The following is a 27,141-nucleotide window of genomic DNA, read 5'->3' as shown; positions in this document are numbered from 1 at the left end:
TCTGAATCTGTGCTTTGATTTTCAGCTAAAATCTAACCCCAATGAGAAAGAAGAAAATGAAGCCAAGTCGCAATTAACTAAAGCAGATGAATTGCAACGGATGGTTACGCAGGCACGAGCTGCATTTGAACTCCAGGATTACACAGCTGCAATTGAATTCCTAGACACGCTTATTGAGGCAAGTTTTAGCTATACTTATTCATGGGAAATAGAACATAGGATATAGCTGAAGGGGAAGAACTCTATCCCACTATTATTATTACTCTATAGAAAATAACAAGTGCAGAGCTGTGCATTTCTGTAATTTACTTAGCTGGTTGATTACAGATGGAAAAGAAGCCATTTTCCTTTTTCAGACCCATGGGCTACTTCTCTGATTTGACCTTTTATCACCCTCTGTAACTGGAACAGTGCAATTTACTTATTTGCATAGGATCATTCTCCTCTTCTCAACCCTCTGCCTCCCCCATCTTTAATAATTCTATTACCCATTTATTTCCTGTTGATCTGTTTCTTTACTGCAAATCTATGTAATATTTCCACTCTGGCAAGTCTCATCAATATTTTTCATGTTATAACTACTGACCTTCCAAGAGTTCTCATTTACCCATTGTACAAATACACTGTGCTAATGCTGCATATTGCATCAGTATACCTGGCTTTTATTTTGCTGAGCTTTATCTGTAAATGGACTTGTGTACTATGCAGACCAATGTTGATGCTCTGTATGTAGACATTTGACGGTTCTCGTATGTTTTTAGAGGTATTTGCAACACAATTTTGAAAACTTAACACATTAATTTTAATCTTGTGGAAGTCTAAAGAAAATCATAAAGCCATATGGCCTGCATTAAATGGGGGAATAATATCTCTAAATTTCCTCCTGGTTGACTGGGATTTATTATAGGGACAATTTAACATAATCAGGATTATCCATGAAGACAGATGTGATCTCCTCCAGATGCCACTGTTAATACAAAAAAGAAAGACTCGCATTTATATAGCACCTTTCATGACCACTGGACCGTCCCAAAGCGCTTTCCTGTCAATGAAGTACTTTTGGAGTGTAGCCACTGTTGCCATGTTGGAAACACGGCAGCCAAGTTGTGCACAGCAAGCTCCTGCAAACAGCAACGTGATAATCACCAGATAAACTTGATTTTTTTGTTGTTGTCATAGTTGAGGTATAAATATTGGCCAGGACACTGGGGATAAATCCCCACGTCCACTCAAAGAAAGCAGACGGGTCCTTGATTTAACGTCTTATCCTAATGACAGTGCAGCACTCCCTCAGCTCTGCACTGTAGTGTCAGCCTAGATTTTTATGTTCAAGTCTCTGAAGTGAGACTTGAACCCACAACCTTCTGACTCAGGCGAGATTGCTACCCACTGAGCCACAGCTCGGAAAAATCTCTTTAAACAGACCAATCACTTTGCACTTTTCTGCTTTAAATTTCATCTGCCATGTGTCCGTCCATTCCACCAGTCTGTCTGTCTTCCTGAAGTCCATCACTATCCTCCTCACTATTCACTATACTTCCAAGTTTTGTGTCATCTGCAAATTTTTTAATTGTGTCCTGTACATGCAAGTCCAAGTCATTAATATATACCAAGAAACTCAGTGATCCTAGTACTGACCCCTGGGGAACACCACTGTATACCTTCCTCCAGTCTGAAAATCATCCGTTCACCACTACTGTTTCCTGTCACTTAACAATTTCATATCCATGCTGCCACTGTCCCTTTTATTCTATGGGCTTCAACTTTACTGGCAAGCCTATTATGTGACACTTTATTAAACGCCTTTTGGAAGTCCACGTATATCACATCAACTGCCCTCATCAGTCCTCTCTGTTACTTCATGTCTTTAACAAATCCGTGCTGACTTTCCTTCATTGATCCACACTTGTCCAAGTGACAGTTTTGTCCTGGATTATCGTTTCTAAAAGCTTCCCCACTAGCGAGGTTAAACTGACTGATCTGTAGTTGTTGGGTTTATCCTTTTTTTGAACAAAGGTGTAACATTTGCAATTCTCCAGTTCTTTGATACCACCCCTGTATCGAAGGAGGATTGGAAGATTATGGCCAGTACCATTGCAATTTCCACCTTTTACTTCCCTCAGCATTCTAGAATGCATCCCATCCGGTCCTGGTGACTTATCTACTTTAAGTACAGCCAGCCTTTCTCTAGTACCTCCTCCTTATCAATTTTTATCCCAAAAAGTATCTTCACTGCCTCCTTTTTCACTTTGACTTGGCCACATCCTCTTCCTTGGTGAAGACCGATAGAAAGTGCTCATTTAGTGCCTCAGCCATACCCTCTGCTTCCATGTGTAGGTCTCCTTTTGGTCCCTAATCGCCCCATCCCTCCTCTTACTACCCGTTTACTTTATATGCCTGTACAAGACTTTTGGATTCATAAGAACACAAGATTTCCTTTTATGTTAGCTGCCAATCTATTCTCGTCTTCTCTCTCTTTCACTTCCCTGAACTTTCTATCTTCAGCCTGGTTCTCACATATTCTCAACCTGACATCTGTCATATGCCCCCTTTTCCTGCTTCATCTTACTCCATCTCTTTCGTCATCTAGGGAGCTCTGACTTTGGTTGCCCTATCTTTCCCCCTCGTGGAATGCACCTCGACTGTACCCGAACCATCTCTTTAAAGGCAGCCCATCATTCGATTTCAGTTTTGCCTGCCAATCTTTGATTCCAATTTGCCCGGGCCATTCTCAACCCACACTGAAATGAGCTTTCCTCCAATTAAGTATTTTTACTCTAGATTGTCCTGTTCCATAGCTAATCTAAACCTTATGATACTATGATCATTATTCCTGAAATGTTCCCCAACTGACTCTTGCTCCACCTGACCCATCTCATTCCCCAGAACCAGATCCAGCAATGCCTCCTTCCTCATTGGGCCAGAAACATACTGATCAAGAAATTCTTCCTCCTCTCAGTGCAAAGGGCAATTACTATCCCAGTCTATATTAGGATAGTTGAAATCCCCCATTATCACTACTATATAGTTCTTGCACCTCTATTATTTCCCTGCAAAATTTTCTCTCCTATATTCTTCTCACTATTTGGTGACCGATAGAATAAACCTAGTAGCACAGGCCAGCCCACACTGCGATATGTGTGCACACTAGGTCCATGCAGCAGAGCTGGTCTCCAGTTGTCTTGGTTAACTCCTGCCACTGGACCAAGACCTAGCTCTGTCAAGCCCGTGTGGTGGCTGGTGTGCAACGGTCACCACATGTTAAATAAATCCACGCACAGGCATCTTCCACGTTTAAATATGCAGTTCGGGACCTGGAATATTTGGTCCTTCATTGCAACACATCCCTTTTTGGTGTGGAAGCAAGTCATCCTCGATTCGAGGGACAGGCTAAGAGAGTAAGAGACACCTAGTAGTGTGGCCATCCGGCCTGTACAGGTCCCACCTCCCCCAGAACCAGCCCCAATATCACAGGAATCTAAAGACCTCCCTCTTGCACTGTCTCTCCAGCCACACATTCATCTTTGAGGTCCTGCTTTTTAATCCCTTTCCTAGCTCTCTCAAATCTGCTTACAGGACCTCATTCTTCTTTCTACCTTTGTCATTGATACCGATATGGACGAGGACCTCTGGCTGTTCAGTGACATCCTTGACTCTGGCGTTAGGGAGGAAACATACCATCCTCGAATCATGTCTGTGGCCACAGAAACACCTGTCTGTTCCCCTACTATTGAATTTCCAGTCATTATTGCTTTCCCGATCTTCCTTCTCTTTTTCTCTTCCCTCCCCCATATAGCTGAGCCACCCGTGGTGCTATGGACTTTGCTTTGGCTTTACTCCCCAGAGGAACCATTACCCTATATCGACCGGTTAGAGAGTGAGATATACTCTGGGGACTCCTGCACTACCTGCCTGGTCCGTCTTGTCTGTCTGGTCGTCGCCCATTCCCCCTCTGCCTGTATACCCTTCTGCTGCGGGGTGACCACCTCTTAACACGGGAAGTGTCCTGGCCTTCCCACATGGCACAAGATGTGCATTCCATGGGACTGAGGTGCCCCGCCATGTCGTTATTTAATAAACTATTAACTAATGCAACAGAAATAAACTCGAGGCTTTCAAAAAAAATCACCAGCTCCTTCCCTTGCGTGATGTCATTAGGTTTTTTCACCTGCCGCCTGCGCTCCCTCTGGGCTCTGGAACAGACCTTTATCACCAGCCACTCCTCTCACTCTCGCACTGGTCCACTCTCGGGCCGATTAACTTAGCGTCCTTGAGTTCTGCGGCTCCATTACTCCTTTTCAGTTAGACGCCTCGACCGTCTTCCTGCTCTCACCAAATTCTTCGACTCTGCGGTCCGCTCAGATTGCGTTCACTCAGCTCTCCAAACTTCGCTTTTGCAAATTAGTGTGTAATATATACCTTTTGAGTCAAACAGTTACAATGGTTAATTAGCTTCTACCTCAGAGCTTTTGCCACCTAATCAAGTGAGCGCTTGCAGCTGATAGCTGTTATCTAACTGCCACTAACCATGCATTTTCTTTTGTTACAAGACAAAGCTAAATTCCAATATGGTGATTATTTACCTTATACCTACAAGTGAATTTCTCCTTTCTGCCGATTCCTGCTCAATAAATTCTTCCACTTTGCTTGCAATTCACTTCAATTGCGTTCTCGCAGCTCTCTGCACAAGCTCGGATTTGGGGAGGGAATTCCATAGCTTAGGGCCGAGTCAGCTGAAGGCATAACTGCTATTGATGGAGCGATTAAAGTAGGGGATGTGCAAGAAGCTAGAATTGGAGGAGGGCAGAGATCTCGGACAGTTGTAGGGCTGGAGAAGGTTACCGAGATAGTGATGGGCGAGGCCATGGAGGGATTTGAAAATCAGGATGAGAATTTTTATATTGCGATGTGGCAGGTCTGGGAGTACAGGGGTGAGGGGGGAATGGGATTAGAGTGAGCTAGAGTACAGGCAGCAGAGTTTTAGATGAGCTCAAGTTTATGGAGGGTGGAAAATGAGGCACCAGCCGGGCGAGCATTGGAATAGTAAAGTCTCGAGGTAACACAGGCATTCCTGCCAGTTCTTCGCCTCGAGTGTGACCGATCGGCCAGTCGGACACTCAACTCAACTCAATCCATTCCATTCATGCCAAACACTGCTTGACCCACATGGACAGCCTTTTGAGTACTAGAAGTTTAACAAAACACCACGAAACTTGTACATAATATATAATCAATATCCTGCGGTGTTTCGCATGGGGAGTTAATACCAAGTGTGGTTTAGAGGGGATAAGTGTGGGGGGGTTGCTGAGGAGATGCAGGAGTTGAGCAGGTAGCTCAAAGGAAAAGATATGTGGACAAGGTTAATTGAATCCTTTTTTCTCTTTGAATGCTCTTATATTCTCTCTCTCTCTCTCTCGTTCTCCATGCTTGCTCTTGCTCTGTGTGCATGTTCTTTTTCCCTCCCATGTTCTAATTCTTTCTCTCTCTCTCTCTCTCTCTCTCTCTCTCTCTCTCTCCAATGATTGCGTGGCCAGCATACCATCCTCCACAAACTTCAGCTGGTCCAAATCTCTGCTGCCCACGGCCTGTCCTGCGTGTGCATCATCCCTATTCTCAGTGACTTACTTTCGCTCCCAGTGCCTGCAAAATGTAAAATTCTCATCCTCTTCATGACCTTTCCCCTTCCTATTTCTGTGATCTCCTTCAGCCCTTCACCCCACCCACCCCCAACTCTTTGTTCCCATGATTCTCGCCTCTTGGGCATCCCTCCCCCTTTGCCTCGCCATTGGAAAGCCCTCCTCATATCTCCTTTAGTTTGGCATTCATTGTTTGATCATTCCTCCGTGGTGCGCATTGGGATATTTTTCTATTTTAAAGGCGCCATATAAATGCAAGTTGTCATAAGTTTAAAAAATATATTTTACAATTTAGTACTGAAGGTCTCTTTGTCTTCTGCACAGACCTGTGTTTGGGATTCTGAGTTAAGAGAACTCCGGGCGGAATGCTACATACAGATTGATGAAAGTGGAAAAGCAATAAGTGACTTGAAAGCAGCATCAAAACTTAAATATGACAACACTGAAGCATTCTACAAAATCAGTACAATTTATTACCAGCTTGGGGACCATGAAATGTCTCTTGGGTAAGTATCCTACTCTTTTTTTTTTTTCTTCTTTATCCATTAATTTTTCTGAGATTTTTAAACTGCGAATGGTACAGTCTTTGAGAGTTTGTTCAGTTCAGTATATTCTGTTTGCCACCTTTGTCAGCCATTTCATCAATTTTGGGTGGAGGTGTTTGATATAAAATATTTTATAGGATGAATTCTTATCCAGGAGAAATCTAGAATTTCAGTTGCTACCTTTTTGGAAATATCAAACAAGTAATTGTAGCGGTATTGTAGTCCTTTAGCATTCTTGGCACATTTATCTCACTAATTGAGATATAAGGGGTAGTATTGCACTCATTGGGATCGTGGGTTGGAGATGGGGCTATAAACAGTGAAGCCTCAATTTTCTTGACCTAGTCAGGGACACTCATCCTACAATATTTATGTTTCAATAGTGAGAAAAAACAGGGGGAGATGAGAAGAAATATTGTTACTCAACAAGTTATGATCTGGAATGCATTGCCTGAAATGGTGGTGGAACCAGATTCAATAGTAATATTCAATGTAATTGGAGAAATACTTAATGGGAAAAATGTGCTTTTGAGAAAGAGCAGGGAAGTGGGACTAATTGGATAGCTTGAGAGCTGGCACAGGCTTGATGGGCCAAATGGCCTCCTTCAGTGCTGTTTGATTCTATGATTCCAAGAGTTGCTGATAAAGCCTAGATGTGTGTTTATTGAACTATGACTTATTTTATAGTGGAACTAATGTTACATAGCCTGTTTTGGCCTATTTTTATTTTTTGTTTTAAAGCTATATTACAGTACAGATACACTCTGATCCGGAAACATCCGTGGTTCGGCATCGGTTTCCCGCGCTTCCTAGCTCTCATTAATCAGTGCGCAACTGCCGCTTTCCGTGTGTGGCATCCCGGTTTCCCGCACTTCAGTGAGGTGGCCGGGCAAGGAACGGGAGGGGTAGGCAGCTGACTGAGGCGCCGAAGCTGGGCCTGAGGGAGAGGAGGGTTTATTTTCTTTTAAAAAGCTCCAAACCAGCATGTTGATTAACAAATGTGGCTGGGAGATTTCTACACGGGTGGGGGAGAAAGAAAGAAAGAGAGCGAGCAAGCAAGCCCTGAGTTTTGCAGCCGGAGCGTGGCGGCAGTGTTCAGAGGCACTGGCATGTACCGACCGGTAAGCCTCGGCTCGGTTTGACACCTCAAGGTTGGTAAAATTCTCTGTCCCTGCACCAGTCAGGTCCCGAGGGTGCCAGACCACAGAGGTTCAACCTGTACTATAATCTCATTTATACAGCATCTGTGTATAAATGGGAATGATCATTATTAATAGGTGGGGAAAGATTACCTAGGCATATTTACCTTTTTAAAGAATTTCATTTAATGTGCCGCTTTCTTGGTCGAGATATTTGCCATGTGTAGGTGTGTGTTTAAAAACAACAGTAGCTCAGTAGCGTTGATCACTGAGTCGCTGAAGATGCACTTTCTTATGACAGTAGGACTGTTAACAACAACTTGCATTTATATAGCACCTTTAACGTAGTAAAACGTCCCAAGGCTATTCAGAATTGTTGTCCGATAAAATTTGAAACCGAGCCGCATCATCAACAAATAGTAATGGGAAAATATTCCAGAATACGTGACACTTCAAGGCAGTGCACAATATAATTATTATAGATATAATTGGGGAAGAGTGACCATAATATGGTGGAATTCTGCATTAGGATGGAGAATGAAACAGTTAATTCAGAGACCATGGTCCAGAACTTAAAGAAGGCTAACTTTGAAGGTATGAGGCGTGAATTGGCTGAGATGGATTGGCGAATGATACTTAAGGGGTTGACAGTGGATGGGCAATGGCAGACATTTAGAGACCGTATGGATGAATTACAACAATTGTACATTCCTGTCTGGCATAGAAATAAAAAAGGGAAGGTGGCTCAACCGTGGCTATCAAGGGAAATCAGGGATAGTATTAAAGCCAAGGAAGTGGCATACAAATTGGCCAGAAATAGCAGCGAACCTGGGGACTGGGAGAAATTTAGAACTCAGCAGAGGAGGACAAAGGGTTTGATTAGGGCAGGGAAAATGGAGTATGAGAAGAAGCTTGCAGGGAACATTAAGACGGATTGCAAAAGTTTCTATAGATATGTAAAGAGAAAAAGGTTAGTAAAGACAAACGTAGGTCCCCTGCAGTCAGAATCAGGGGAAGTCATAACTGGGAACAAAGAAATGGCGGACCAATTGAACAAGTACTTTGGTTCGGTATTCACGAAGGAGGACACGAACAACCTTCCGGTTATAAAAGGGGTCGGGGGGTCTAGTAAGGAGGAGGAACTGAGGGAAATCCTTATTAGCCGGGAAATTGTGTTGGGGAAATTGATGGGATTGAAGGCCGATAAATCCCCAGGGCCTGATGGACTGCATCCCAGAGTACTTAAGGAGGTGGCCTTGGAAATAGTGGATGCGTTGACAGTCATTTTCCAACATTCCATTGACTCTGGATCAGTTCCTATGGAGTGGAGGGTAGCCAATGTAACCCCACTTTTTAAAAAAGGAGGGAGAGAGAAAACAGGGAATTATAGACCGGTCAGCCTGACATCGGTAGTGGGTAAAATGATGGAATCAATTATTAAGGATGTCATAGCAGCGCATTTGGAAAGAGGTGACATGATAGGTCCAAGTCAGCATGGATTTGTGAAAGGGAAATCATGCTTGACAAATCTTCTGGAATTTTTTGAGGATGTTTCCAGTAGAGTGGATAAGGGAGAACCAGTTGATGTGGTATATTTGGACTTTCAGAAGGCGTTCGACAAGGTCCCACACAAGAGATTGATGTGCAAAGTTAGAGCACATGGGATTGGGGGTAGTGTACTGACATGGATTGAGAACTGGTTGTCAGACAGGAAGCAAAGAGTAGGAGTAAATGGGTACTTTTCAGAATGGCAGGCAGTGACTAGTGGGGTACCGCAAGGTTCTGTGCTGGGGCCCCAGCTGTTTACACTGTACATTAATGATTTAGATGAGGGGATTAAATGTAGTATCTCCAAATTTGCGGATGACACTAAGTTGGGTGGCAGTGTGAGCTGCGAGGAGGATGCTGTGAGGCTGCAGAGCGACTTGGATAGGTTAGGTGAGTGGGCAAATGCATGGCAGATGAAGTATAATGTGGATAAATGTGAGGTTATCCACTTTGGTGGTAAAAACAGAGAGACAGACTATTATCTGAATGGTGACAGATTAGGAAAAGGGGAGGTGCAAAGAGACCTGGGTGTCATGGTACATCAGTCATTGAAGGTTGGCATGCAGGTGCAGCAGGCGGTTAAGAAAGCAAATGGCATGTTGGCCTTCATAGCAAGGGGATTTGAGTACAGGGGCAGGGAGGTGTTACTACAATTGTACAGGGCCTTGGTGAGGCCACACCTGGAGTATTGTGCACAGTTTTGGTCTCCTAACCTGAGGAAGGACATTCTTGCTATTGAGGGAGTGCAGCGAAGGTTCACCAGACTGATTCCCGGGATGGCGGGACTGACCTATCAAGAAAGACTGGATCAACTGGGCTTGTATTCACTGGAGTTCAGAAGAATGAGAGGGGACCTCATAGAAACATATAAAATTGTGACGGGGTTAGACAGGTTAGATGCAGGAAGAATGTTCCCAATGTTGGGGAAGTCCAGAACCAGGGGTCACAGTCTAAGGATAAGGGGTAAGCCATTTAGGACCGAGATGCGGAGGAACTTCTTCACCCAGAGAGTGGTGAACCTGTGGAATTCCCTACCACAGAAAGTTGTTGAGGCCAATTCACTAAATATATTCAAAAAGGAGTTAGATGAGGTCCTTACTGCTAGGGGGATCAAGGGGTATGGCGAGAAAGCAGGAATGGGGTACTGAAGTTGAATGTTCAGCCATGAACTCATTGAATGGCGGTGCAGGCTAGAAGGGCCGAATGGCCTACTCCTGCACCTATTTTCTATGTTTCTATGTTTCTATGTTTCTATGAAACGTGTCCTCATTCTGTCTGTGGCACCTTCACTGTAGTTTACCTACAACAAAGTCATCACTTGCAACGCTATTATTTATAGTAAATTACAAGGAAATTGTGTGTAGCATGACTTGGTTTGATCTGAGGCAAGCCAGTATAAAGATTTCCTCTTTCAGTTGTGTTTTTCTTTGTTTTGGTAGGGAGAAGAGATTAGAATCAAAGAATGGTTATATACATAAACATAGAACATAAGAATTAGGAACAGGAGTAGGCCATCTAGCCCCTCGAGCCTGCTCCGCCATTCAACAAGATCATGGCTGATCTGGCCGTGGACTCAGCTCCTCTTACCTGCCCGCTCCCCGTAACCCTTAATTCCCTTATTGATTAAAAAATCTATCTGTGATTTGAATACATTCAATGAGCTAGCCTCAACTGCTTCCTTGGGCAGAGAATTCCACAGATTCACAACCCTCTGGGAGAAGAAATTCCTTCTCAACTCGGTTTTAAATTGGCTCCCCCATATTTTGAGGCTGTGCTCCCTAGTTCTAGTCTCCCCGACCAGTGAAAACAACCTCTCTGTCTCTATCTTGTCTATCCCTTTCATTATTTTATATGTTTCTATAAGATCACCCCTCATCCTTCTGAACTCCAACGAGTAAAGACCCAGTCTACTCCATCTATCATCATAAGGTAACCCCCTCATCTCCGGAATCAGCCTAGTGAATCGTCTCTGTACCCCCTCCAAAGCTAGTATATCCTTCCTTCAGTAAGGTGACCAAAACTGCACGCAGTACTCCAGGTGCGGCCTCACCAATACCCTATACAGTTGCAGCAGGACCTCCCTGCTTTTGTACTCCATCCCTCTTGCAATGAAGGCCAACATTCCATTCGCCTTCCTGATTATCTGCTGCACCTGCAAACTAACTTTTTGGGATTCATGCACAAGGACCCCCAGGTCCCTCTGCACCGCAGCATGTAATTTCTCCCCATTCAAATAATAATCCCTTTTACTGTTTTTTTTTCCCCAAGGTGGATGACCTCACATTTTCCGACATTGTATTCCATCTGCCAAACCTTAGTCCATTCGCTTAACCTATCTAAATCTCTTTGCAGCCTCTCTGTGTCCTCTACACAACCTGCTTTCCCATTAATCTTTGTGTCATCTGCAAATTTTATTACACTACACTCTGTCCCCTCTTCCAGATCATCTATGTATATTGTAAACAGTTGTGGTCCCAGCACCGATCCCTGTGGCACACCACTAACCACCGATTTCCAACCCAAAAAGGACCCATTTATCCCGACTCTCTGCTTTCTGTTAGCCAGCCAATTTGTTATCCATGCTAATACATTTCCTCTGACTCCGCGTACCTTTTATCTTCTGCAGTAAACTTTTGTATGGCACCTTATCGAATGCCTTTTGGAAATCTAAATACACCACATCCATTGGTACACCTCTATCCACCATGCTCGTTATATCCTCAAAGAATTCCAATAAGTTAGTTAAACATGATTTCCCCTTCATGAATCCATGTTGCGTCTGCTTGATTGCATTATTCCTATCTAGATGTCCCGCTATTTCTTCCTTAATGATAGTTTCAAGCATTTTCGCCACTACAGATGTTAAACTAACCGGCCTATAGTTACCTGCCTTTTATCTGCCCCCTTTTTTAAATCCGCTGGTACCTCCCCAGAATCCAGAGAATTTTGGTAGATTATAACGAATGCATCTGCTATAACTTCCGCCATCTCTTAATACCCTGGGATGCATTTCATCAGGACCAGGGGACTTGTCCACCTTGAGTACCATTAGCCTGTCCAGCACTACCCCCCCTGGTGATGGTGATTGTTTCAAGGTCCTCCCTACAGCACAGAAGGAGGCCATTCGGCCCGTTGAGTCCATGCCAACTCGCTGCAAGAGCACTTTAGCTAGTCCTACTTTCCCTCCCTTTCCCTGTAGCCCTGCAATTTTTTTCCTTCAAGTACATATCCAACTCTCTCTTTTGAAAGCCATAATTGAGTCTATCTCCACTAACCAGACAGATTCTAACCACTCGCTGCATAATTTTTTTTTCCCTCGTGTCACTTTTGGTTCTTTTGCCAATCACCTTAAATCTGTGTCCTCTGGTTCTTGACCCTTCCACCAATGGGAACAGTTTCTCTACACTGATTTTGAACACCTATCAAATCTCCTCAATCTTCTCTGCACTGGAGAAGCTGGGGTTGTGCTCCTTAGTCAATCCACATAACTGAAGTCCCTCATCCCTGGAACCATTCTAGTAAATCTTTTCTGCACCCTCTCTAAGGCCTTCACATCCTTCCTAAAGTGCGGTGCCCAGAATTGAACACACTACTTCAGTTGAACCGAACCAGTGTTTTTATAAAGGTTCATCATAAATTCCTTGCGTTTGTACTCCATGCTTCTATTTGTGAAGCCCAGAATCCCATATGCTTTTTAATCGCTTTCTCACCTGCCCTGCCACCTTCAATGATCTGTGCACATATATAGGGAAAAACAAGTTTATAGGGTTGGGAAAAAAACTATAAACTTGTTTTTTGGACCTGAACCCGACTCCACCTCCCTTCCCACTTCACCCCATCAATTCTTTTGACTACTCTTGTTACTTTTATGAATTAGAGTTTACTCCGATGATCTTTTGCCAGCATTGCCTTAAATGATGTAACATTTTGTTTTGTTTCAAATAGTGAAATTCGGGAATGCCTTAAATTGGACCCGGATCACAAACTGTGTTTTGCCCACTACAAGCAAGTGAAAAAACTCAACAAACAGTTGACAACTGGAGAAGACCTCATAAGACAAGAAAAGTAAGCATCTTAAAATTATTTCAGGTTTGATCATTCAACTTGGAATGCATTCTGTAGGTGGATGAATTAACTGCGCAGGCAGCTATTAACGATTATGATATAATTGGGATTACAGAGACATGGCTCCAGGGTGACCAAGGCTGGGAACTCAACATCCAGGGGTATTCAACATTCAGGAAGGATAGACAGAAAGGAAAAGGAGGTGGGGTAGCGTTGCTGGTTAAAGAGGAAATTAATACAATAGTAAGAAAGGACATTAGCTTGGATGATGTGGAATCCGTATGGGTAGAGCTGCGGAATACCAAAGGGCAGACAATGCTAGTGGGAGTTGTGTACAGACCACCCATCAGTAGTAGTGAGGTTGGGGATGGCATCAAACAAGAAATTAGGGATGCGTGCAATAAAGGTACAGCAGTTATCTTGGGCGACTTTAATCTACATATAGATTGGGTTAACCAAGTTGGTAGCAATGCGGTGGAGGAGGATTTCCTGGAGTGTATTAGGGATGGCTTTCGAGACCAATATGTCGAGGAATCAACTATATCAATCATCCTAAATTGGGTGTTGTGTAATGAGAGAGGACTAATTAGCAATCTTGTTGTGCGAGGTCCCCTGGGGAAGAGTGACCATAATATGGTAGAATTCTTTATTAAGATGGAGAGTGACAGTTAATTCAGAGACGAGGGTCCTGTACTTAAGGAAAGGTAACTTCGATGGTATGATGCATGAATTGGCTAGAATAGACTGGCAAATGATACTTAAAGGGTTAACGATGGATAGGCAATGGCAAACATTTAAGGATCACATGGATGAACTTCACCAATTGTACATCCCTGTCTGGAGTAAAAATAAAAAGGGGAAGGTGGCTCAACCGTGGCTAACAAGGGAAATTAGGGATAGTGTTAAATCCAAGGAAGAGGCATATAAATTGGCAGAAAAAGCAGCAAACCTGAGGACTGGGAGAAATTTTGAATTCAGCAGAGGAGGACAAAGGGTTTAATTAGGAGGGGGACAATAAAATATGAGAGGAAGCTTGCAGGAAACATAAAAACTGACTGCAAAAGCTTCTATAGATATGTGAAGAGAAAAGATTAATGAAGACCAACGTAGGTCCCTTGCAGACAGAATCAGGTGAATTTATAATGGGGAACAAAGAAATGGCAGACCAACTGAACAAATACTTTGGTTCTGTCTTTAGGAAGGAAGACACAAATAACCTTCCGGAAATACTACGGGTTCAATGGTCTAGCGAAAAGAAGAAACTGAAGGAAATCCTTATTAGTCAGCAAATTGTGTTGGGGAAATTGATGGAATTGAAGGCCAATAAATCCCCAGGGCCTGATAGTCTGCATCCCAGAATACTTAAGGAAGTGGCCCGAGAAATAGTGGATGCATTTGTAATCATTTTCCAACTTTCTATTGACTCTGGATCAGTTCCTATGGACTGGAGGGTAGCTAATGTAACACCACTTTTTTTAAAAAAAGGAGGGAGAGAGAAAATGGGGTATTATAGACCGCTTAGCCTGACATTGGTGGTGGGGAAAATGTTGGAATCAATTATTAAAGATGAAATAGCAGCGCATTTGGAAAGCAGTGACAGGATCAGTCCAAGTCAGCATGGATTTATGAAAGGGAAATCATGCTTGACAAATCTTCTGGAATTTTTTGAGGATGTAACTAGTAGAGTGGACAAGGGAGAACCAGTGGATGTGGTGTATTTGGACTTTCAAAAGGCTTTTGACAAGGTCCAACACAAGTAATTGGTGTGCAAAATTAAAGCACATGGTATTGGGGATAATGTACTGACTTGGATAGAGAACTGGTTGGCAGACAGGAAGCAGAGAGTCGGAATAAACGGGTCCTTTTCAGAATGGCAGGCAGTGACCAGTGGGGTGCCGCAGGGTTCAGTGCTGGGACCCCAGTTATTTACAATATACATCAATGATTTAGATGAAGGAATTGAATGTAATATCTCCAAGTTTGCAAATGACATTAAGCTGGGTGGCAATGCGAGCTGTGAGGAGGATGCTAAGAGACTGCAGCGTGACTTGGACAGATTAGGTGAGTGGGCAAATGCATGACAGGTGCAGTATAATGTGGATAAATGTGAGGTTACCCACTTTGGTGGCAAAAACAGGAAGACAGAATATTATCTGAATGGTGACAGATTAGGAAAAGAGGAGATGCAACGAGCCCTGGGTGTCATGGTACATCAGTCATTGAAGTTTGGCTTGCAGGTACAGCAGGTGGTGAAGAAGGTAAATGGTATGTTGACCTTCATAGCTAGGGGATTTGAGTATAGGAGCAGGAAGGTCTTACTGCAGTTGTACAGGGCCTTGGTGAGGCCTCACCTGGAATATTGTGTTCCGTTTTGGTCTCCTAATCTGAGGAAGGATGTTCTTGCTATTGAGGGAGTACAGCGAAGGTTCACCAGACTGATTCCTGGGATGGCAGGAATGACCTATAAGGAGAGACTGGATCAATTGGGCTTGTATCCACTGGAGTTAAGAAGAATGAGAGGGGATTTCATAGAAACATATAAAATTCTGACGGGCTTGGACAGGTTAGAGGCAGGAAGAATGTTCCCGATGTTGGGGAAGTCCAGAACCAGGGATCACAGTCTAAGGATAATGGGTAAGCCATATAGGACTGAGATGAGGAGAAATTTCTTCACTCAGAGTTGTTAACCTGTGGAATTCCCTACCGTAGAAAGTTGTTGAGGCCAGTTCGTTAGATATATTCAAAAGGGAGTTAGATATGGCCCTTACAGCCAAAGTGATCAAGGTGTATGGAGAGAAAGCAGGAAAGGGGTACTGAGGTGGATGATCAGCCATGATCTTATTGAATGGTGGTGCAGGCTCGAAGGGCCGAATGGTCCACTCCTGCACCTATTTTCTATGTTTCTATACTTGAGTTTATGGGCATTGTTCAGCATCGCCTTAGTGACAATGTATAAACACAATTTTGATTAGGGCAGGAAAAATAGAGTACGAGAGGAAGCTTGCAGGGAACATTAAGACGGACTGCAAAAGCTTCTATAGATATGTAAAGAGAAAAAGGTTAGTAAAAACAAATGTAGGTCCCCTGCAGTCAGAATCAGGGGAAGTCATAACCGGGAACAAAGAAATGGCAGACCAATTGAACAAGTACTTTGGTTCGGTATTCACTAAAGAGGACACAACAACCGTCTGGATATAAAAGGGGTCAGAGAGTCTAGTAAGAAGGAGGAACAGAGGGAAATCCTTATTGTCGGGAAATTGTGTTGGGGTAATTGATGGGATTGAAGGCTGATAAATCCCCAGGGCCTGATGGACTGCATCCCAGAGTACTTAAGGAGGTGGCCTTGGAAATAGTGGATGCATCGACAGTCATTTTCCAACATTCCATAGACTCTGGATCAGTTCCTATGGCTACCCTCCACTCCAATGTAACCCCACTTTTTAAAAAAAAGAGGGAGAGATAAAACTGAATTATCGACCGGTCAGCCTGACATCGGTAGTGGGTAAAATGATGGAATCAATTATTAAGGATGTCATAGCAGCGCATTTGGAAAGAGGTGACATGATAGGTCCAAGCCAGCATGGATTTGTGAAAGGGAAATCATGCTTGACAAATCTTCTGGAATTTTTTGAGGATGTTTTTAGTAGAGTGGACAGAGGAGAATCAGTTTATGTGGTGCATTTGGACTTTCAGAAGGCTTTCGACAAGGTCCCACACAAGAGATTAATGTGCAAAGTTAAAGCACATGGGATTGGGGGTAGTGTGCTGACATGGATTGAGAACTGGTTGGCAGACAGGAAGCAAAGAGTAGGAGTAAATGGGTACTTTTCAGAATGGCAGGTAGTGACTAGTGGGGTACCGCAAGGTTCTGTGCTGGGGTCCCAGCTGTTTACATTGTACATTAATGATTTAGACGAGGGGATTAAATATAGTATCTCCAAATTTGCGGATGACACTAAGTTAGGTGGCAGTGTGAGCTGCAAGGAGGATGCTATGAGGCTGCAGAGTGACTTGGATAGGTTAGGTGAGTGGGCAAATGCATGGCAGATGAAGTATAATGTGGATAAATGTGAGATTATCCACTTTGGTGGTAAAAACAGAGAGACAGGCTATTATCTGAATGGTGACAGATTAGGAAAAGGGGAGGTGCAACGAGACCTGGGTGTCATGGTATTTCAGTCATTGAAGGTTGGCATGCAGGTACAGCAGGCGGTTAAGAAGGCAAATGGCATGTTGGCCTTCATAGCGAGGGAATTTGAGTACAGGGGCAGGGAGGTGTTGCTACAGTTGTACAGGGCCTTGGTGAGGCCACACCTGGAGTATTGTGTACAGTTTTACATAGGAACAGGAGTAGGCCATCTAGCCCCTCGAGCCTGCTCCGCCATTCAACAAGATCATGGCTGATCTGGCCGTGGACTCAGCTCCACTTACCCGCCCGCTCCCCGTAACCCTTAATTCCCTTATTGGTTAAAAATCTATCTATCCGTGAATACATTGAATACATTCAATGAGCCAGCCTCAACTGCTTCCTTGGGCAGAGAATTCCACAGATTCACAACCCTCTGGGAGAAGAAATTCCTTCTCAACTCGGTTTTAAATTGGCTCCCCCCGTATTTTGAGGCTGTGCTCCCCAGTTCTAGTCTCCCCGACCAGTGGAAACAACCTCTCTGCCTCTATCTTGTCTATCCTTTTCATTATTTTAAATGTTTCTATAAGATCACCCCTCATCCTTCTGAACTCCCAACGAATAAAGACCCAGTCTACTCAATCTATCATTATAAGAGAACCCCCTCATCTCCGGAATCAGCCTAGTGAATCGTCTCTGTACCCCCTCCAAAGCTAGTATATCCTTCCTTAAGTAAGGTGACCAAAACTGCACGCAGTACTCCAGGTGCGGCCTCACCAATACCCTATACAGTTGCAGCAGGACCTCCCTGCTTTTGTATTCCATCCCTCTCGCAATGAAGGCCAACATTCCATTCGTCTTCCTGATTACCTGCTGCACCTGCAAACTAACTTTTTGGGACCAAAAAGAGTTTCATGCACAATGACCTCCAGGTCCCTCTGTACCGCAGCATGTTGTAATTTCTCCCCGTTCAAATAATAATCCCTTTTACTGTTTTTTTTTCAAGGTGGATGACCTCACACTTTCCGACATTGTATTCCATCTGCAAAACCTTAGCCCATTCACTTAACCTATCTAAATCTCTTTGCAGCCTTTCTGTGTCCTCTACACAACCCGCTTTCCCACTAATCTTTGTGTCATCTGCAAATTTTGTTACACTACACTCTCTCCTCTCTTTCAGGTCATCTATGTATATTGTAAACAGTTGTGGTCCCAGCACCGATCCCTGTGGCACACCACTAACCACTGATTTCCAACCCAAAAAGCATCCATTTATCCCAACTATCTGCTTTCTGTTAGCCAGCCAATTCTCTATCCATGCTAATACATTTCCTCTGACTCCACGAACCTTTATCTTCTGCAGTAACCTTTTGTGTGGCACCTTATCGAATGCCTTTTGGAAATCTAAATACACCACATCCATCGGTACACCTCTATCCACCATGCTCGTTATATCCTCAAAGAATTCCAGTAAATTAATTAAACATGATTTTCCCTTCATGAATCCATGTTGTGTCTGCTTGATGGCATTATTCCTATCTAGATGTCCCGCTGTTTCTTCCTTAATAGTTTCAAGCATTTTCCCCACTACAGATGTTAAACTAACCGGCCTATAGTTACCTGCCTTTTGTCTGCCCCCTTTTTTAAACCGAGGCGTTACATTAGCTGCTTTCCAATCCGCTGGTACTTCCCCAGAGTCTAGAGAATTTTGGTAGATTATAACGAATGCATCTGCTATAACTTCCGCCATCTCTTTTAATACCCTGGGATGCATTTCATCAGGACCAGGGGACTTGTCTACCTTGAGTCCCATTAACCTGTCCAGCACTACCCCCCTAGTGATAGTGATTGTCTCAAGGTCCTCCCTTCCCACATTCCTGTGACCAGCAATTTTTGGCATGGTTTTTGTGTCTTCCACTGTGAAGACCTAAGCAAAATAATTATTTAAGGTCTCAGCCATTTCCACATTTCCCATTATTAAATCCCCCTTCTCATCTTCTAAACATTTACTTTAGGTTTGGTCTCGTAACTTGAGGAAGGACATTCTTGCTATTGAGTGCAGCAAAGGGTCACCAGACTGATTCCTGGGATGGCGGGACTGACATATCAAGAAAGACTGGATCAACTGGGCTTGGAGTTCAGAAGAAACCTAGAAACATAAGAAATAGGTGCAGGAATAGGCCATTCGGCCCCTCGAGCCTGCACCGCCTTTCAATGAGTTCATGGCTGAACATGCAACTTCAGTACCCCATTCCTGCTTTCTCGACATACCCCTTGATTCCCCCGAGTAGTAAGGACGACATCTAACTCCTTTTTGAATATATTTAGTGAATTGGCCTCAACAACTTTCTGTGGTAGAGAATTCCACAGGTTCACCACTCTCTGGGTGAAGAAGTTTCTCCTCATCTCAGTCCAAAATGGCTTACCCCTTTTCCTTAGACTGTGACCCCTGGTTCTGGACTTCCCCAACATTGGGAACATTTTTCCTGCATCTAACCTGTCTAAACCGTCAAAATTTTAAACGTTTCTATGAGATCCCCTCTCTTCTGAACACAAGCCCAGTTGATCCAGTCTTTCTTGATATGTCAGTCTCGCCATCCCGGGAATCAGTCTGGTGAACCTTCGCTGTACTCCCTCAATAGCAAGAATGTCCTTCCTCAAGTTAGGAGACTAAAACTGTACACAATACTCCAGGTGTGGCCTCACCAAGGCCCTGTACAACTGTAGTAACACCTCCCTACCCCTGTACTCAAATCCCCTCGCTATGAAGGCCAACATGCCATTTGCTTTCTTAACTGCCTGCTGTACCTGCATGCCAACCTTCAATGACTGATGTACCATGGCACCCAGGTCTCGTTGCACCTCCTTTTTCTAATCTGTCACCATTCAGATAATAGTCTGTCTCTCTGTTTTTACCACCAAAGTGGATAACCTCACATTTATCCACATTATACTTCATCTGCCATGCATTTGCCCACTCACCTAAACTATCCAAGTCACTCTGCAGCCTCATAGCATCCTTCCCGCAGCTCACATTGCCCCCCAACTTAGTGTCATCCGCAAATTTGGAGAAAATACATTTAATCCCCTCGTCTAAATCATTAATGTTAAATGAGGGCTTGTCCAGGATTTGAACCCAGGACCTCTCGCAAATTTCAAGTAACAACCCCGAAGCGAGAATCATACCCCAAGAATGAGAGGGGATCTCATAGAAACTTTTAAAATTCTGATGGGTTTAGACAGGTTAGATGCAGGACGAATGTTCCCAATGTTGGGCAAGTCCAGAACCAGGGGTCACAGTCTAAGGAAAAGGGGTAAGCCATTTAGGATCGAGATGAGGAGAAACTTCTTCACCCAGTGGTGAACCTGTGGAATTCTCTACCACAGAAAGTTGTTGAGGCCAATTCACTAAATATATTCAAAAAGGAGTTGGATGTAGTCCTTACTACCAGGGGGATCAAGAGGTATGGTGAGAAAGCAGGAATGGGGTACTGAAGTTGCATGTTCAGTCATGAACTCATTGAATGGCGGTGCAGGCTCGAAGGGCCGAATGGCCTGCTCCTGCACCTATTTTCTATGTTTCTAATTGGAAATCACTTCTTATTACAACAAAGAATACAGAAAATATTGCTTTTAATTCTTATAGTAGTGTAAATATTTTTTTTTCTAACAAAGATACTCTGATGCTGTCAGTAAATATGAATCTGCTATGAAAACGGAACCAAATGTCCTTCAGTACACTCTGTACGCAAAGGAAAGAATATGCCATTGTTTATCAAAGGTAAGAAGTTTAGTCGTTGGGCTATTTGAGATTTTGTTTGATATGATGGTAGCATGTACTAAGATACTGGGGGAGAAATGGGACAGCAACTTTTTACATTTTGAAAATTTTGCGCCAAACGCAAAGGAATCTTAACTTTTAAGTTGTGCTTTGGTGCGCCAGGAAGGGAGGAGACGGTAAATCAGGTGCTAATGACCTCTGGGGCGCTACCTCCAGAGCACTACCCAATTTCAGGTGACTTGCATTCAGCAATCATCCTTCAATCCTTCACACTGACTCATTCCAGCTCTTAAACGGGAGGTTAGTTCAAGCTGCAACTCTTCATTTTCAGCAATGTTGCATCTGAAGGAGAACTGAGGAACTGCAAGGACCTTTTGATATGGCTGCTGCTAGTCCAGCTGTAAGGGAGAGAGCTTGTCGTTTTAATGACGTGGCATTGGTGGAGGGAGTGCTCTTCCCAGCAATTGGAAGGAGGACATTATCCAAGGTCTTCAGTGCCATGTGGAGGGAAGTGGCCAGCACTGTCATTCAACGAACTCTCACAGTGCCGGAAGAAATTCAATGACTTCAATCGGGTGGTCAAGGTGAGTGAGTACATGCTTCCCCACCTCCTACATACCAACCTCTGAACCTCTGTCTGTGCGCACTGTGCAAACCACCACTCACCCACCAAACATGTGCAGCTACTCAAACTCATCCTCATCTCATGCCTTGCCTACATTCATAGTTATTCAATGACTGCAGGCATATCTCCCACAAACTAGCTGGACTCTTACACTCTCAAATTCCTTTGTGCCATCTTGGACTGCAAAGGAATCCGAGGGAGCAGCAGAGGACAGGCGGGGGTGAAGCTCCGATCTAACAGCTCTCGGACCTGGAGGAGCGAGTGCTGCGGCTCATTTGGCAGCATGTGGTGGGCACCGTGGCCGTCGGCGACATCGACCCTGCTGGGGGGGAACGATATCTTTATGCATTCTACTTTTCTCATCCCACTTCCTTCAAACATCAGAAAGCTTTAGCACTTTCCAGCTCCTGATACTGTCTGCATTCCTTGCTCCATTCCTGTATACTCCTGCCCTCAATTTAACACAAGTCTTGTGCCATTTATGCTTTCAATTAATCATCAAGCAGGTGACCAGCCTGTACTTATTCCCCCCCCATGATGGCGACGAGGGCAAAGAGGAGGACCCAAGCACCGCATCATTGCATCTCTCACCCGCAGGCACCAGCTCAGAGACTGGCACTACGCAGTCGTTGGAGGCTAGCTTAGTAGAGGGGTCTGCACTGGGTGATGCACCGGTACCTAGTGGGCTGTAATAAGGCCAAGGGGGAAGGGTAGCTCGATGGAGAGTTCGTGTGCCAGTTCTGCTGCACAAGACTCTGACGTGGAGGCGTTCGCAAGAAGGGTGATGGCCATGCACTCCGACATCATAGGTGCAATGGCAAGGGTGCCCGAGAGCCCCTCGGCAATGAATAAGGAGCATGAAGGAGTCCGCCTCTAACATACCACAGATCTCTGCACGCACCATGGAGCCCATCATTTACAGTCTGCAGATGATGGTGGACTCCCAGAGTGACCGTGGGGCTCCAGACCTCATGATCCGTGTCATGAGCGATGTGGCAGCTTCCATTGCAGCACAGGCGGAAGTATGCTGTCAGGCAGTCACTGGTTGGTGATATCGCATCTCAGACTGCTCTCGTGCAGTCTCAGCTGGATGCTACATGGGCTGTGACTGCTGCCATTACTGTTCTGTCCACCACAGTCGCCTTGGGATCCCACCAATCTGTGCTCCAGCAGATTGATAGGGATCCTGAGGTGCTGCCCCGGGGGAGTGGCAGTGGAGCAGGAACCTACTGTCCTCTCTCAGGATGACAGCATTCCTGATCCCACCACTGCCAGTTCGCCATTGCACTTGTCGCTGCCTGTCACCCAGCCAGCCCAGACTGCTGTCATCCAGCCTGAGGTGATGCAGCTTACAGCCAGACCTTCCAGGCCCAGAGTTGGTCGAGGGCGTCCTGCAAGGCCATCTGTCGTGTCTGCCCTTGACACTCAGCAGCGTTCCACCAGCCGTGCTGCAGCCACAGGGGACACGCTACGAAGAAGTTCGAGAATAGGTAATCCCAGTGTTAAGAGGGGATGCAATGTATCGCACCAGGGTGATTGGTAAATTTAAGTGTTTATAAGTGTGGTGAATATAATGAGAAAGTTTAATTAGAATGTTAAATGTTGCATATTGGGTGCTGTCTTGGGGCTGTGGTATGGAAGGGGGACATTGATGAGCTGATAGGGACTTGCAGTGCAACCAGGAAGTGGGTTGGAATTTAAGTTTGATGAAGCAGTCGCGGACCACCCTTGCAGAATGCTGATTGAGTGACTGCCTCCTTTGTCGCGGCTGTTGCTGCTCCTGCTCCTGCTCCTAGTCTTCCTCCTCCTGAGTTGGTGTAGCTATGTCTGGTGGCAATGGCTGCGCCTTCATGATGGCCAAGTAGTGCAGCATGCAGCACACAACAAAAAGGGATACCCACTCAGCCGAGTACTGGAGGACTCCTTCTTTGGAATAGAGAAGGGTGAGGGGAGACCTTATCAAGTTGTTTAAAATTATGAGGGGCTTAGGCAGAGTGGTTAGGAAGGATCTATTTCCCTTAGCAGAGGGGTCAGAACCAGGGGTCATAGAAATAAAGTAATTGGTAGGAGGTTCAGAGGGGATTTGAGGGGAAATGTCTTCACCCAGAGGGTGGTGGAGGTCTCGAACTCACTGCCTGAACCCTCACCACATTTAAAAAATACTTGGATGTGCACTTGAAGGACTACGGACCAAGAGCTGGAAAGTGGGATTAGGCTGGATAATTTTGTCGGCTGGTGTGGACATGATGGGTTGAAATGGCCTCCTTCTGTGCTGTAAATTTCTGTGATTCTGTGACTGTCAAGGCAGTGGAATTGTTGCTTGAGCACTCCGATGGTCTGCTCAATGATGTTCCTAGTGGCAGCATGGCACACATTGTATGAGTGCTGGGCAGGAGTGTTGGGGTTGCAGGGGGGTGTCATGAGCCAATTGGAGAGCAGATAGCCCCTTGTCTCCGATCAGCCAGCCGCGAGCTTGATGTGGTGGCTGGAAGAGAACTGGCACACCGGTCTGGTGCAGGATGAATGCATTGTGGCTGCTGCCAGGATATCGGGCATTGACTGAAGATTCGGTGTGTGATCGCACACCAGCTACACTTTCAGTGAGTGATAGCCTTTGCAGTTATGGAATTCCTCAGGATTGTTAGGCAGTTCCCCCAAAGTGACATGGGTGCAGTCAGTGGTGCTCTGCACCATGGAGAAGCCTGCTATCCTTGCAAAGCCACATGCACACTCATGCTGCTTCTCTCTGGTCATGGGGAAGGAAATGTATTATCTTCTCCTTCTGTAAAGAGCTTGTGACCTCGCAGATGCAGCAATGGACGGCAAACTGGGAGATGTTGGAGATGTTTACTGTTGCACACTAGAAGGATCCGCTGGTGTAGAAATTAAAGCGATGGTGACCTCGATTGCCACTGAGAACCATCCTTGCTCTGGTCGGAGGCTTGAGGTCTGGTGGCGGATCTCTGTGACAATGTCCTTGTTGAAGCGCAGCCTTCGAATACACTGTTCCTCAGTGAAATTGATGTGGAGAACTTCTGGAATACCCTGAGAGGATAAGGTCTCCTGTTGATAGCCCTGTTGGGCCACCTCTCTGGTCACATTTTGCGGTCTTTCTCTCTGCCGACGGTGACATCAGAGCGCAAGGCCGAGTGCCAGCACAGCCCCCATGGAACAAAATAAATATTGGGACTTTCAAATCTGCCCTCAATGAAAGTTACGAATCTTTAACAGGCAGAACATTCCTTCAATTGGAAATTGGTAAAATCAAAACCCCTGTCTGCCTTTGTGGCAGTGAGCAGCAACCATTATTGGCTGACTAAACATTTACCCGATCCTGCTGCTTTTAAATAGCGCTCCTCTAGCTGACTCCCAACTGAAACACAGCATCAGGCGGTAAAACCGGATAATTAATCTTCCAGGGCGGTAATGGGGCACTGCACACAGCGATGACATCAGCATCACCAGGTGCACCCGAGTGAGGCGCTACATGTTATCTCGGAAGCACAACTTAAACATTCAGTTGTCTGGTGATTTTTTAAATTAAGATTTTTATTTTAGGCCTAGATTTTTAGTTCCCTGAGTTGAGAGCACACTCTTTGTGTCAGAAGGTTGTGGGTTCAAGCTCTCCTTCAGATTATCTGGAATTGACACTTCAGTACAGTACTGAAGGAGTGCACCATTTTCGTAGGTGCTATCCTTCAGATGAGGCATTAATGCAAGGCCAAGTCTGACTGTTCCAATTGATTTAAGGGTTGATAAAGGTACTATGGCATTATTCAAAGTACGGGGAATTTTGGCTAGTGCGTCAACCAATATTCAACATTTGTCAACACCACTATCATTAACTGATTATTTGCTTTATTGCTAGTATTCTGGAGTTTAAACACATTTTAGAATGATTAAGTTGTGGGAGAAACAGTAACTCCACGGGAAACGTGATCCATCCGTGGCTAACTAAAGAAGTTAAGTTAGCATTAGATTGAAAGTAGAAGCTTATAATGTTGCGAAGAATAGTAGCAAGCCTGAGGATTGGGAGAGTTTCAGAAACTAGGAAAGGATGACCAAAAAATTGATAAGGGGAAAAAATAGAATGAGAGAAAACTAGCAGAAAGTATAAAAACAGATTGTAAGAGCTTTGAGAACTATGTAAAAAGGAAGAGAGTAGCAAAAGTAAATATTGGTCCCTTAGAGGCTGAGACAGGAGAAATTATTATGGGGAATAAGGAAATGGCAGAAACATTAAATAAATATTTTATATCTGTCTTCACAGTAGAAGACAGACAAAGCATACCAAGAATGGTGGGAACCAAGGGTCTAATGCGGGTGGGGAACTTAACGTCTTTAATATATGTATAGAACAAGTACTGGAGAAATTAATGGGGCTAAAAGCCGACAGATCCCCTGGACCTGACGGCTTGCATCCGAGGGTTCTAAAAGAAGTGACTGCAAGATTGTGTGTGCATTGGTTTTGATCTTCCAAAATTTCATAGATTCTAGAATGGTACCAGCGGATTGGAAGGTAGCAAATTAACACCGCTATTCAAAAGAGGGGTGAGAGAGAAAACGGGGCACTACAGGCCAGTTAGCCTGACATCTGTCGTCAGGAAATTGCTGGAATCCATTATTAAGGAAGTGATATCAGGGCACTTAGAAAATCAAAACATGATTATCAGAGTCAACATGGTTTTATGAAGGGGAAATCGTTTATTAGAATTTTTTGTGGATGTAACTAACTGTAGACAAAGGGGAACCAGTGGATGTAGTATATTTGGATTTACAAAAGGCATTCGATAAGGTGCCACGTAAGAGGTTATACACAAGATAGGGGCTTATGGGATTACAGGTAATGTATTGGCATGGATCGAGGATTGGTTAATGGACAGAAATCAGAGAGTAGGGATAAACTGGTCTTTTTCAGGTTGGCAGGCTGCAACTAGTGGGGTGCTGCAAGGATCCGTGCTGGAGCCTCAGCTATTTACAATCTATATTAATGACCCAGATGAAGGGACTGAGTGCAATGTATCCAAGTTTGTTCCAGTAGACTGGAAACACAGACTAAACGGTGGCACAATTGAGGAACAGTGGAGGACTTTTATGGAGCTCTTTCATAGTGCGCAACAAAAATATATTCCAGTGAAAAAGAAGGGCGGTAAGAGAAGGGATAATCAGCCGTGGATAACCAAGGAAATAAGGGAGAGTATCAAATCAAAGACCAATGCGTATAAGGTGGCCAAGGTTAGTGGGAAACTAGTGGATTGGGAAAATTTTAAACAACAGCAAAGAATGACTAAAAAAGCAATAAAGAAAGGAAAGATAGATTACGAAGGTAAACTTGCGCAAAACATTAAAACAGATAGTAAAAGCTTTTACAGATATATAAAACGGAAAAGAGTGACTAAAGTAAATGTTGGTCCCTTAGAAGATGAGAAGGGGGATTTAATAATGGGAAATGTGGAAATGGCTGAGACCTTAAACAATTATTTTGCTTCGGTCTTCACAGTGGAAGACACAAAAACCATGCCAAAAATTGCTGGTCACAGGAATGTGGGAAGGGAGGACCTTGAGACAATCACTATCACTAGGGGGGTAGTGCTGGACAGGCTAATGGGACTCAAGGTAGACAAGTCCCCTGGTCCTGATGAAATGCATCCCAGGGTATTAAAAGAGATGGCGGAA

General features: G+C 44.4%; 1 protein-coding gene across 1 annotated transcript in view; it reads left to right on the top strand.

Moving 5' to 3' along the window:
* Positions 1 to 27,141, top strand: part of dnajc3a (DnaJ (Hsp40) homolog, subfamily C, member 3a) — a 95,552-nt gene that overhangs the window by 52,289 nt on the left and 16,122 nt on the right. Inside the window, exons 5-8 of the mRNA XM_070891689.1 lie at positions 26 to 178; positions 5,961 to 6,142; positions 12,814 to 12,933; positions 20,735 to 20,840. Coding sequence (XP_070747790.1) covers positions 26 to 178; positions 5,961 to 6,142; positions 12,814 to 12,933; positions 20,735 to 20,840 — 561 coding nt within the window. The remainder of the gene's footprint in view (positions 1 to 25; positions 179 to 5,960; positions 6,143 to 12,813; positions 12,934 to 20,734; positions 20,841 to 27,141) is intronic.

Source organism: Pristiophorus japonicus, chromosome 10 (assembly GCF_044704955.1).
Source record: "Pristiophorus japonicus isolate sPriJap1 chromosome 10, sPriJap1.hap1, whole genome shotgun sequence".
NCBI classification, from domain to species: Eukaryota; Metazoa; Chordata; class Chondrichthyes; family Pristiophoridae; genus Pristiophorus; species Pristiophorus japonicus.
The sequence above is the reverse complement of the archived record's forward strand: the minus strand, read 5'-3'. Positions and strand labels throughout refer to the sequence as shown.